The sequence below is a fragment of the Procambarus clarkii genome, chromosome 46 (genome assembly GCF_040958095.1).
Source record: "Procambarus clarkii isolate CNS0578487 chromosome 46, FALCON_Pclarkii_2.0, whole genome shotgun sequence".
NCBI lineage: Eukaryota > Metazoa > Arthropoda > Malacostraca > Decapoda > Cambaridae > Procambarus > Procambarus clarkii.
Window position 1 is genome coordinate 36120974 of NC_091195.1, and position 14596 is coordinate 36135569.

At 48.1% G+C, this 14596-nt stretch overlaps 1 protein-coding gene across 1 annotated transcript in view; it reads right to left on the minus strand.

The window, feature by feature from the left end:
* Nucleotides 1-9127: 9127 nt before the first annotated feature.
* LOC123749841 (uncharacterized) overlaps nucleotides 9128-14596 on the minus strand; it is a 28333-nt gene continuing 22864 nt past the window's right edge. The window contains exon 3 of the mRNA XM_045731967.2: nucleotides 9128-10410. Coding sequence (XP_045587923.2) covers nucleotides 10241-10410 — 170 coding nt within the window. The 3' untranslated portion in view covers nucleotides 9128-10240. The remainder of the gene's footprint in view (nucleotides 10411-14596) is intronic.

Here is a 14596-nt window from a genome sequence, read left to right on the forward strand (position 1 = left end):
GTTGGGAATGGTGGGGACGAGGGGACAGGGGAATGAAGAATGGTGCAGAGGACAAGAGGAAAGGGGAGTGAGGGATGGTGGGGAGGATGAGGGAGGGGGGAATGGAAAGGAGGATGAGGGGACGGGGGAGTGGGAGATGGTGGGGAGGACTAGGGGATGGTGGAGTTGGGAATGGTTAGGCGGATGTGTGGACACTGGAGTGGGGGATGGTGGGGAGGACAAAGGGACAGGGAAAAGGGGGAAGGGTGGGGAGGACGAGGGATGGGGGAGAGGGGTTGGTGGGGAGGACTGGGAGACAGGGGAAGGTTGCTGTGCTCAGCAATGCACATGTGTTGCAGAGCCACAATAACGCGTGGCCGGGTACAGCTAGTTATAACAATAATAATAATAATAATAATAATAATAATAATAATAATAATAATAATAATAATAATAATAATAATAATAATAATAATAATAATAATAATAATAATAATAATAATAATAATAATAATAATAGTTTATTTTAGGAAAAGTCCATACATACAAAATGAGTTACAAGCAGAATGTTTGATATCTAGATAGAGCTACTATATAATATGCCTAAAGTGGTAAGAACTCTATACATGTAAGATGTAAAGCCATAATAAGCACAGTGTTTCTGAGAACTCTGCCATGTTCCATTGCCAAGGAAACATCCGTGTATTTGTTGAAAATGTTCCAATGTATCTTGAACACCAGAAGCTCTCTGTCATCCATGTTCCACCTTCACTCATAGGGGCTCCCCCAGTATTTGTACCATGGAACACTCCTCACTTTTCTCATATCATTCAGCAGGTACATCTTCCATAGTTCCCCTGCCTACGCGGAGGGTTCTCTGCACACCACAGAAAACGTTTTGACAACAGGCAATTCTCACCCAGGACTATACTACTCGAGACCATCAGTTCTATCTACACCTGCTGCTCCTGTCTACCCACCCTTTACCACCTCATCATGCACTGACATCGACAGAAACACGCCTCTCATGCCATTCAACCTAAATACATTTCCACCACAATCACCCCTACACCTCAGCCAACCCTTTTCCTTAAAAGATCCCAGAGGTCACAATCATCATCAACCTCTTTACCCCATTCTGAGTGGTCCTTCACCTCATCCCTCTCATGAGCACCTGCATCCCTCTCATGAGCACTTGCATCCCTCTCATGAGCACCTGCATCCCTCTCATGAGCACCTGCATCCCTCTCATGAGCACCTGCATCCCTCTCATGAGCACCTGCATCCCTCTCATGAGCACCTGCATCCCTCCCATGTGCACCTGCATCACTCTCATGAGCACCTGCATCCCTCTCATGAGCACCAGCATCCCTCTCATGAGCACCTGCATCCCTCTCATGAGCACCTGCATCCCTCTCATGAGCACCTGCATCCCTCTCATGAGCACCAGCATCCCTCTCATGAGCACCTGCATCCCTCCCATGTGCACCTGCATCCCTCTCATGAGCACCAGCATCCCTCTCATGAGCACCTGCATCCCTCTCATGAGCACCAGCATCCCTCTCATGAGCACCTGCATCCCTCTCATGAGCACCTGCATCCCTCTCATGAGCACCTGCATCCCTCTCATGAGCACCTGCATCCCTCTCATGAGCACCTGCATCCCTCTCATGAGTACCTGCATCCCTCTCATGAGCACCTGCATCCCTCTCATGAGCACCTGCATCCCTCTCATGAACACCAGCATCCCTCTCATGAGCACCTGTATCCCTCCCATGTGCACCTGCATCACTCTCATGAGCACCAGCATCCCTCTCATGAGCACCTGCATCCCTCTCATGAGCACCTGCATCCCTCTCATGAGCACCTGCATCACTCTCATGAGCACCTGCATCCCTTTCATGAGCACCTGCATCACTCTCATGAGCACCTGCATCCCTCTCATGAGCACCTGCATCACTCTCATGAGCACCTGCATCCCTCACATGAGCACCTACATCACTCTCATGAGCACCTGCATCCCTCTCATGAACACCTGCATCCCTCTCATGAGCACCTGCATCCCTCTCATTAGCACCTGCATCACTCTCATGAGCACCTGCATCACTCTCATGAGCACCTGCATCCCTCTCATGAGCACCTGCATCACTCTCATGAGCACCTGCATCCCTCCCATGAGCACCTGCATCCCTCACATGAGCACCTGCATCACTCTCATGAGCACCTGCATCCCTCTCATGAGCACCTGCATCCCTCACATGAGCACCTGCATCCCTCTCATGAGCACCTGCATCACTCTCATGAGCACCTGCATCCTTGTCATGAGCACCTGCATCCCTCCCATGAGCACCTGCATCACTCTCATGAGCACCTGCATCCCTCTCATGAGCACCAGCATCACTCTCATGAGCACCTGCATCCTTGTCATGAGCACCTGCATCCCTCTCATGAGCACCTGCATCACTCTCATGAGCACCTGCATCCCTCTCATGAGCACCTGCATCACTCTCATGAGCACCTGCATCACTCTCATGAGCACCTGCATCCCTCTCATGAGCACCAGCATCACTCTCATGAGAACCTGCATCTTTTTCATGAGCACCTGCATCCCTCTCATGAGCACCTGCATCACTCTCATGAGCACCAGCATCCCTCTCATGAGCACCTGCATCTCTGCTATGAGCACCTGCATCCCTCACATGAGCACCTGCATCCCTCTCATGAGCACCTGTATCCCTCCCATGAACACCTGCATCCCTCACATGAGCACCTGCATCACTCTCATGAGGCCCTGCATCCCTCACATGAGCACCTGCATCCCTCTCATGAGCACCTGCATCCCTCACACGAGCACCTGCATCCCTCACATGAGCACCTGCATCCCTCACATGAGCACCCGCATCTCTCACATGAGCACCTGCATCCCTCTCATGAGCACCTGCATTCCTCTCATGAGCACTTGCATCACTCCCATGAGCACCTGCATCCCTCTCATGAGCACTTGCATCCCTCTCATGAGCACCTGCATCCCTCTCATGAGCACCTGCATCCCTCTCATGAGCACCTGCATCCCTCTCATGAGCACCTGCATCCCTCTCATGAGCACCTGCATCCCTCTCATGAGCACCAGCATCCCTCTCATGAGCACCTGCATCCCTCCCATGTGCACCTGCATCACTCTCATGAGCACCTGCATCCCTCTCATGAGCACCTGCATCCCTCTCATGAGCACCAGCATCCCTCTCATGAGCACCTGCATCCCTCTCATGAGCACCTGCATCCCTCTCATGAGCACCTGCATCCCTCTCATGAGCACCAGCATCCCTCTCATGAGCACCTGCATCCCTCCCATGTGCACCTGCATCACTCTCATGAGCACCAGCATCCCTCTCATGAGCACCTGCATCCCTCTCATGAGCACCTGCATCCCTCTCATGAGCACCTGCATCCCTCTCATGAGCACCTGCATCCCTCTCATGAGCACCTGCATCTCTCTCATGAGCACCTGCATCCCTCTCATGAGCACCTGCATCCCTCTCACGAGCACCTGCATCCCTCTCACGAGCACCAGCATCCCTCTCATGAGCACCTGCATCCCTCCCATGTGCACCTGCATCACTCTCATGAGCACCAGCATCCCTCTCATGAGCACCTGCATCCCTCTCATGAGCACCTGCATCCCTCTCATGAGCACCTGCATCCCTCTCATGAGCACCAGCATCCCTCTCATGAGCACCTGCATCCCTCCCATGTGCACCTGCATCACTCTCATGAGCACCAGCATCCCTCTCATGAGCACCTGCATCCCTCTCATGAGCACCTGCATCACTCTCATGAGCACCTGCATCCCTCTCATGAGCACCTGCATCCCTCCCATGTGCACCTGCATCACTCTCATGAGCACCAGCATCCCTCTCATGAGCACCTGCATCCCTCTCATGAGCACCTGCATCCCTCACATGAGCACCTGCATCACTCTCATGAGCACCTGCATCCCTCTCATGAGCACCTGCATCACTCTCATGAGCACCTGCATCCCTCTCATGAGCACCTGCATCACTCTCATGAGCACCTACATCCCTCACATGAGCACCTGCATCACTCTCATGAGCACCTGCATCCCTCTCATGAGCACCTGCATCCCTCTCATGAGCACCTGCATCCCTCTCATGAGCACCTGCATCACTCTCATGAGCACCTGCATCACTCTCATGAGCACCTGCATCCCTCTCATGAGCACCTGCATCACTCTCATGAGCACCTGCATTTCTCCCATGAGCACCTGCATCCCTCACATGAGCACCTGCATCACTCTCATGAGCACCTGCATCCCTCTCATGAGCACCTGCATCCCTCACATGAGCACCTGCATCACTCTCATGAGCACCTGCATCCTTGTCATGAGCACCTGCATCCCTCTCATGAGCACCTGCATCACTCTCATGAGCACCTGCATCCCTCTCATGAGCACCAGCATCACTCTCATGAGCACCTGCATCCTTGTCATGAGCACCTGCATCCCTCTCATGAGCACCTGCATCACTCTCATGAGCACCTGCATCCCTCTCATGAGCACCTGCATCACTCTCATGAGCACCTGCATCCCTCACATGAGCACCTGCATCCCTCTCATGAGCACCTGTATCCCTCCCATGAACACCTGCATCCCTCACATGAGCACCTGCATCACTCTCATGAGCACCTGCATCCCTCACATGAGCACCTGCATCCCTCTCATGAGCACCTGCATCCCTCACACGAGCACCTGCATCCCTCACATGAGCACCTGCATCCCTCACATGAGCACCTGCATCTCTCACATGACCACCTGCATCCCTCTCATGAGCACCTGCATTCCTCTCATGAGCACTTGCATCACTCCCATGAGCACCTGCATCCCTCTCACGAGCACCTGCATCCCTCTCATGAGCACCTGCATCCCTCTCATGAGCACCTGCATCCCTCACACGAGCACCTGCATCCCTCCCATGAGCACCAGCATCCCTCCCATGAGCACCAGCATCACTCCCATGAGCACCTGCATCTCTCACATGAGCACCTGCATCCCTCTCATGAGCACCTGCATGAGCACCTGCGGGGAGCCTGTACGTGTATTTTATAATGTTTGTTTAAGATTTACAAATTGCTATATCAAAACCTTCTGTTCCTCCTGCAACTCTTGCTATGCCTTGTGGCCGTCAGTCTGTACCTTAATTATTGCGTCACTATTCACACTGAGTATTTCCTCAACAATCTCTTCAATAGATTCTTCTTTATTCACAGAACTTCCCTCCTCATTATTTTCATCAGCTGTTTCATTATCTTTCTTATCAATCGTTTCATCATTATTATGGAAGTTACTTCTAAGTATCGGGAGTTTATCGTTGTCAGTGTTGCAGTAAAAGTGAAGGAGGCACTTTCCCTCGGTGTCCTCGTTGGTGTATGTCTCACACAAGGTGACCGTTGGTGTATGTCTCACACAAGGTGACCGTTGGTGTATGTCTCACACAAGGTGACCGTTGGTGTATGTCTCACACAAGGCGACCGTTGGTGTATGTCTCACACAAGGTGACCGTTGGTGTATGTCTCACACAAGGCGACCGTTGGTGTATGTCTCACACAAGGCGACCGTTGGTGTATGTCTCACACAAGGGGACCGTTGGTGTATGTCTCACACAAGGCCACCGTTGGTGTATGTCTCACTAGAATGGATAACACAATGATTAAAACAAAGAAAGCAAAGTGTCGTTCTAAACGGAAATAACTCTAACTGGAGAAATGTGATGAGTGGAGTACCGCAAGGTTCCATTTTGGGCCAACCATTTTTGTCATATACATCACTGACATAAAATAGAATATTACAGAGCATATCAATAAAATTGTAGATGACGCTAAGATTTATGGTAAAGTATGGAGTGAACATTATATTGAAGCTTTACAAAGCGATCTTCATGAACTCCACAAGTGTCAAAAGATTGGCAGATGCTCTTTAATATCGAAAAATGCCAAGACCTTGCATGTGGGGCATAATATTGCACAGCACAACTATCAAATCAAAAATATTACCATGCAGGAGGTTGATGAAGATGGACCTTGGAGTCAGGATCCACAAATCAGTAAAAGTTGCTCAACAAGTGGAAGCTGCAGTAAAACAAGCCAACCATGTCCTAGGAATAGTCAGACGTAACTTTGATATCAGGGAAAATAGAGTAGCTATTCAACAGTATAAATCTCTGGTGTTTGTATTATTGTGTCCAAACATGGAGACCTCAGCTTCAGAAAGGCACATCTGCTTAAGAAAAAGTTCAACACCGGGCGAGAAAAATCATTCATGAACTAAGTGGGTTCCCGTACGAGGAATAGTTGAGGGTTTACAGGGCTAACAACACAGCAAACCAGACATAACAAGGCTGATCTCATCGAAACTTAAAATATTGAAGAATTTGTTGATCCAGACCACTTCTTCAGAAGGTCAGATGTAACATAAACAAGTAGCAACGGTTTTAAGCTCAACAAGACACAATTTAGGACAGAAGAAAGGTGATGTTTTTATTATAAACCATGGAACCGCTTACCCGCCGAAGCCGTAAATGTCAAAACACTGCTACAATTTAAGATCCAAATAGATAAAATCATCAGGACAAATGGGGGAACTTTTGACAAGTCTTCGGCTTTCTGTCCATGTCGAGGTTACTCGAGAGATAGTGGCCCTCTGGAAAATTCAGGTAAATATGAACACGTTGGACTGGACGGCGTGAGAATAGCTTGAGCTGCTTCAACTCTACGTGTGTAATTTATACCTCAAAAAATTTATTTAATTTCAAAACAAGAAATTCATTTTGAAATAAAATGATTTCAATTTTAAAACATTAGTGACCAAATGTAAACAGATCTAACAGAGAACTGAAGGAAGGTCAGGTTCAGTCTCGTGTCCTGTATACAGCTCGGCTGTATTGTGTAGAATACTTATCTCTGAAAGTATTACTGGTAACACAGGCACAGAGGAATCTTCCATGACGTTCCTTACTCTCGCGTAACTTTATTTTTTCATCCCAAAATTCATAAACTTGTTTCTTTAAAGGCAATCAGAAATCCTTTGATTGTATAATATTTGTTTTGTCTTTAATCCTGTTAATATTATGATGGTTAGAGCACTAGTTCCTGGTCTGGTCTGGGACAGGCAGCCATCTCTGGGGCACGCAGCATCTTGCCACAGAGTATCCCAGCCATCTCTGGGACACCCAGCATCTTGCCATAGGGTATCCCAGCCATCTCTGGGACACCCAGCATCTTGCCACAGGGTATCCCAGCCATCTCTGGGACACCCAGCATCTTGCCACAGGGTATCCCAGCCATCTCTGGGACACCCAGCATCTTGCCACAGGGTATCCCAGCCATCTCTGGGACACCCAGCATCTTGCCACAGAGCATCCAGCCATCTCTGGGGCACCCAGCATCTTGCCACAGAACATCCAGCCATCTCTGGGGCACCCAGCATCTTGCCACAGGGTGTCCCAGCCATCTCTGGGGCACCCAGCATCTTGCCACTGAGTATCCCAGCCATCTCTGGGGCACCCAGCATCTTGCCACAGGGTATCCCAGCCATCTCTGGGACACCCACCATCTTGCCACAGAGTATCCCAGCCATCTCTGGGGCACCCAGCATCTTGCCACAGGGTATCCCAGCCATCTCTGGGGCACCCAGCATCTTGCCACAGAGCATCCAGCCATCTCTGGGGCACCCAGCATCTTGCCACAGGGTGTCCCAGCCATCTCTGGGGCACCCAGCATCTTGCCACAGAGTATCCCAGCCATCTCTGGGGCACCCAGCATCTTGCCACAGGGTATCCCAGCCATCTCTGGGACACCCACCACCTTGCCACAGAGTATCCCAGCCATCTCTGGGGCACCCAGCATCTTGCCACAGGGTATCCCAGCCATCTCTGGGGCACCCAGCATCTTGCCTCCGGGTATCCCAATGATAGATATAATTTGGAATTCTTTAACGTGACAATTCCAACCAGGCATTCTTCTTCTATTTGTTTTTTAGAAGGATTCTCTCTCCCCTTCCTTAACTAACACTGATATGACAGATGGAAAATGAGTAATTGAAACTGTTTTGATAGATATTACACAGAAGATTTGTGTTGACAGTTGCAATAATTGATAAATGCATATTATCAAGTTTTCTGTTAAACAGACACTTTAAGCTTTTCCAGGTCAGCAATAGTGACTTTCTCCCAGTTTAAATGTTTTAAGGTTGGTTACTGTTCTCACTGTCACCAGCAATAGTTTGATAGTGAGGTATAGTGAAGGTGTCTATGACAGGAAAATGTCAGGATAGGTTGTCACAATCACTGAGTCTTATACCCTCAGATGTAACCAGTTAGGTCATCATCAATGAGAAAATTATCAAAATAAGACTTTCCTCTAAAGTCATTCAAAGGAAAGCCAAAGTAATATTGAACTGAGCATTGACAGTTTTGACCAGCATATGCAAATCTTTTGTTAAATTTTAAAAGCCTAAGTCTTCTTGTAACGATTTTAAGTTTTTCTTAATTTATTAAGAATTTTTTTTTTATCTACGTGGTTTATATACGGTAAACAAGACAGGTCTCAGGCCAGAGTCCTGAGGACCATTGGCAACTATGGTAATGTTGCACTTGAGTGTTGTATCTACATGGTTTATATATACGGTAAACAAGACAGGTCCCAGGCCAGAGTCCTGAGGACCATTGGCAACTATGGTAATGTTGCACTTGAGTGTTGTATCTACATGGTTTATATATACGGTAAACAAGACAGGTCTCAGGCCAGAGTCCTGAGGACCATTGACAACGTTTACCACTCGGATTTGTCTTACTCTGTTTCTGTTGAAAAAGTCATATCATATACCAGTAGCAAGTTAATACCTCCAAAACAATAGGCCTCAGAGAATGAGTGAAAATATATGTGTTTAAAATGTTTAAACTAATATGTTACTCTATTTCTGATAATGTATGTATTTAATTTAGTACTTTAAGTACTGGCAGTACTCTACTATAGAAAATATACAATAAGCTACTTAAAATTAAGAAAAAGTGTACAATAGGTTACTTACTGTATTACAGGGAACGAAGATAGGCTATGTACAGTATCAAAGGAGGTGTACATATGGTAGTCTCTTTACTAAAGAAATTGTACATATAAGTGTACAGACGAATATTTGCTGTATTAATCTACTTGAACAGTAAGCTGCTTACTGTATTAAAGTACTTGTAAAGGAAGGTACTAAAATGAAATGCGAGCACAGAAGGCTAGCTACTGTATTAGAGGAAGTATACGATAGGATACAGATAATATTAAAGTTCATATACAGTAAGCTGCTTAATGCATTATGGTAAGTTACAGTAGAAAACTTATTGTATTTAGTTGTACATTAAGCAACTTACAATAACAAAGGTGTATATATGCTTCTGCTTGAACTTGAGGATAATAAGGTTAAGTCAGACAACAATTCTTAATGCCAAAAATACTAAAAATTTTACAATAGCAAAGATTCCTTAAGAAATAAGCAGCCAAAACTAATAATAGTAATCCAATAAACAGTTAAGAGAAAGTCAGATTGATAATAAATTGTAGAAAATGCTAATATATAAATTACATACCAAAAGTTACTCATGCAATGTGTATTCCAAAACTCTCACACCACCAAAATACTAAAACTCATTCACACCTCCAGGATATCAAAACTTATTCATACCTTCAGCATACAATAAAACCTCCATACCGTCAGCATGCGTGTGATAAAACTTAAAAAAAAAATAAAAAATATAAACAAAACAATCCGCCAGTGGTAACAGTTCCAGCGAGGTACTACTAGATGTGTCCTTGTCAACATGTGGCTATTGGTCTCGTGAGGCAGGTCTCAACAACCAGCTCCTCGTAGATGTGTCCTTGTACATTATTGGTCTCGTGAGGCTGGTCTCAACAACCAGCTCCTCGTAGATGTGTCCTTGTACATTATTGGTCTCGTGAGGCAGGTCTCAACAACCAGCTCCTCGTAGATGTGTCCTTGTACATTATTGGTCTCGTGAGGCTGGTCTCAACAACCAGCTCCTCGTAGATGTGTCCTTGTACATTATTGGTCTCGTGAGGCAGGTCTCAACAACCAGCTCCTCGTAGATGTGTCCTTGTACATTATTGGTCTCGTGAGGCAGGTCTCAACAACCAGCTCCTCGTAGATGTGTCCTTGTACATTATTGGTCTCGTGAGGCTGGTCTCAACGATCAAAAATAAAATGACCCTTAAAATTGTTAAGCGACGCACCGAGCTCTTGGATATACTTCTTTTTTTCCTCACTGTCCTCACTATTCTGGATCCCAATAAGAATCTCATCGCCAGTGACGCCCCTCCGGTGAAGTCCTCTCAGGAGTCTCTCTCCACCCACACCTGTAGATGAGAGGGAACACTGAAGCCCACACCTGGCTATCCCCACCCACACCTGCAGATGAGAGGGAACACTGAAGCCCTCACCTGGCTACTCTCCCCACCCACACCTGCAGATGAGAGTAAACACTGAAGCCCACACCTGGCTATCCCCACCCACACCTGCAGATGAGAGGGAACACTGAAGCCCACACCCACACCTGCAGATGAGAGGGAACATAAAAGCTTACATCAGGCTACAATCCCCACCCACACCTGCAGATGAGAGGGAACACTGAAGCTCACACCTGGCCACACTCCACACCCAAATCTGGCTACTCTTCCCACCCCATACTTCGCTATCACCATCCACACCTGCAGAGGACAGGGAACACTGAAGCCCATACCTGGTTACTCTCCCGAACCACAACTGCAGAAGAGAGGGAACACTGAATCCTACACCTGGCAAGTCTCCCCACACACTCCTGCACATGAGAGGTAACACTGAATCCACACCTGGCTACCCTTTCCACCCACACCTGCAGATGAGAGAGAATATTGAAGCCAACACCAGGCTACTCTCCCCACCCACACCTGCAGATGAGAGGAAACACTGAAGCCCTCACCTGGCTACTCTCCCCACCCACACCTGCAGATGAGAGGTACCCTGAAGAACACACCTGGCAACTCTCCCCACCCACACCTACATATGAGGGGGAAACACTGAAGCCCACACCTGGCTACTCTTCCCACCCACACCTGCAGATGAGAGGAACACTGAAGCCCACACCTGGCTACTCTCCCCATCCACACCTGCAGATGAGAGGAACACTGAAGCCCACACCTGGCTTCTCCCCCAATCCACACCTACATATGAAGGGGAAACACTGAAGCCCAAACCTGGCTACTCTCCCCACCCACGCCTACATATGAGGGGAAACACTGAAGCACACACCTATCTACTCGCCTCACCAATACCTGCGTATGAGAAGGAACACTGAACTCCACACCTGGCATCTCTTCCGACAGCCACACCTGCAGATGAAAGGGAACACTGAAGCCACACCTGGATCCTTTCAACACTTTGCACATCTCCACACCTGCAGATAAGAGTGAACACTGAAGCCCACACTTGTCTTCTCTCCACACCCATATCTGCAGATAAGAGGGAACACTGAAGCCCATACCTGGCTACTCTCCCCACCCACACACCTGTACATGAGAAGGAACACTGAAACCCAAACCTGACCACACTCCACACCCACATCTGCAGATGAGAGGGAATAATGAAGCTCACACCTGGCTACTCTTACCACGCACACCTGCAGATGAGAGGGAACACTGACGCCCACACCCGGACACTCTAACAACCCATACCTAACTACTGTCCCCACTCACACCTGCAAAAGGGGGAACAATGAAGCCCACACCTGGCAACTTTCACAACCCACACCTGCAGATGAAAGGGAACAGTGAAGCCCACAACTGGCTACTCTCCACACCCACACCTGCAGATGAGGGAGCACTGAAGCCCACACCAGGCTATTTACCCCCACGCACACCTGCAGATGAGAGGGAACACAGAAGCCCACACCTGGCAACTCTCCCAACCCACACATGCAGACGAGCGGGAACACTGAAGCCCACACCTGGATACTTTCCTCAACCACACCTGCAGATGAGAGGGAACACTGAAGCCCACACCTGACTACTCTCCACACCCACATCTGCAGATGAGAGGGAACACTGAAGCCCATACCTAGCTACTCTCCCCGCCCACACCTGCAGTGGAGAGGGAACACTGAAGCCCACACCGGTGTACTCTCCAAACCCACACCTGCAGTGGAGAGGGAACACTGAAGACCACACCTGGCTACTCTCACCATCCACACCTGCAGAGGAGGGAAAAACTGAATCCCACATCTGGCTTCTCACACAACCCACACCTGCAGATGAAAGGGAACTCTGTATCCCACACCTGGCTACTGTCCCCAGCCATACCTGCAGATGAGAGGTAACACTGAAGCTTCCACCTGGCTACTCTCCTCACACACACACACACCTGCTCATGAGAAGTAACACTGAAGCCCACACCTGGCTATCCTCCCCACCCACACCTGAAGATGAAAGGGAATATTAAAGCCCACACATGACAACTCTTTCCACCCACACATGCAGATGAGAGGGAATATTAAAACCCACACCTGGCTACTCTCCCAATCCACTCCTGCAGATGAGAGTGAACACTGAAGCACAAACCTGGCAACTCTCCCCACCTACACCTGCAGATGAGAGGGACACTGAAGCCGACACCTGGGCACTCTCCCCACCCACACCCGCAGATGAGTGGGATCACTGAATCCTACACCTGGCTACTCTTCTCACATACACACCTGCACATGAGAAGTAACACTGAAGCCCACACCTGGCTACCCTCCCCACCCCACACCTGAAGATGAGAGGGACACTGAAGCCGACACCTGGCTACTCTCCCCATGCACACCTGAAAAAAGGGGGGAACACTGAAACCCACACTTCGCAACTCTTTCCACCAACACCATCAGACGAGAGGGAACATTAAAGCCCCTTGCTTCTTACTTTCCCCACGCACACCTTCAGATCAGAGGAAATATTGAAGCCCAAACCTGGCTACTCCCCCATACCACACCTCCAGATGAGAGGGAACACTAAAGCCCACACCTGGCAACTCTCCCCACACACAGATGGAGGAGGAGGAGGACTGGAGAGGACTGGAGCTTTGAAGAGATGAAAATTCTGGGCTGCGACGGATTCAGAGAGTACATAACAGTAACGATGACAATGGGCGGACCTAAGACAATAGTAGCAGTCATTTACAGTCCTTCACTAAATGACAGAAGACCCAGACAGGAGTTTAATAGGAACAACATGGCAACCAATGATATAATAGGGACAGCAGCTTCCGTTGCCTGCAGGTATGGATCCAGACTCTTCATCACAGTGACTTCAACCATGGAAAGATAGACTGGGACAATGGGGACCCACATGGAGGTGCAGATACATGGCGAGCTAAACTCTTGGAAGTGACAAGGAACTTTTGGAGCCAACATGTCAAGGGACCCACAAGAATGAGAGGGAATGATGAACCAGCTAGACTCGACCTGATAGTCAACTTGAATGATTCTGAAATAAGGAAAGTCAAATTTGAAGCCCCCATTGGAATGAGTTACCACAGTGCATTGACATTTGAGTATCTGGTAGAATTTGGGATAACCTGTCCAAGGATGGAATTGGAAGGGGAAAAGACTAAATTATCGAAGAGGAAAATATGACGAGATGAGGAACTTCCTAATGTAAATACCATGGGAAATAGAACTCAGAGAAAAGACTGTACAGGATATGATGGATTATGTCACCCAGAAGTGACAGGAAGCTGCAGACAGGTTTATCCCAGCCCAAAAAGAGAAAAATGAAAAGCAACAGAAGAACCCATGGTTCAATCAGGAATGTACAGTGGCGAAGCAATTGAGTAAAAAAACATGGAGAAACTACAAGAACAACAGAGCACCGGAGAGCAGGGAGAGATACCAGAGGGCCAGAAATGAGTACCTCAGAGTGAGGAAAGATGCAGAGAATTACAGTATGAAAATGACATCGCGAGTAAGTTAAGACCCATCGAAAACTGCTCCACAGCCTCATCAGGAGGAAAACAACAGTGAAGTAACAAGTGATGAAACTGAGACATGGGAAGAACAGATAATAAGAGAATGACTAGGAGGTGTGTAAAGAACTCAACAAGAGATTCTAGGAGGTCTTCACAATAGAACAAGGAGAAGCCCCTGCACTAAATGAGGAGGCAAACAAGCAACCTTGGAGGAATTTGATCTCTCCAGTGATGATCTGGAGAGATCATCTGTTGGAATCTGAATGAGACAAAGGCTGTTTGGCCTGACAGAATTTCACCATGGATACTAAAGAAAGGTGCAGAGGCACTACGTGTGCCTCTGCTCAATGGTGTATAACAGGTCACTGGAAACGGGAGACCTACCAGAAAGCTGGAAGACAGCTAATGTAGTCCCAATATACAAAAAAGGTGGAAGGCAAGTGGCACTGAACTACAGGCCAGTTTCCCAAACTTGTATATCATGCAAGGTGATGGAGAAGAGCGTAAGGAAAAGGCTCATAGAGCATCTGGAGGGAAATACCTTTGTGACACACCACCAGCATGGGT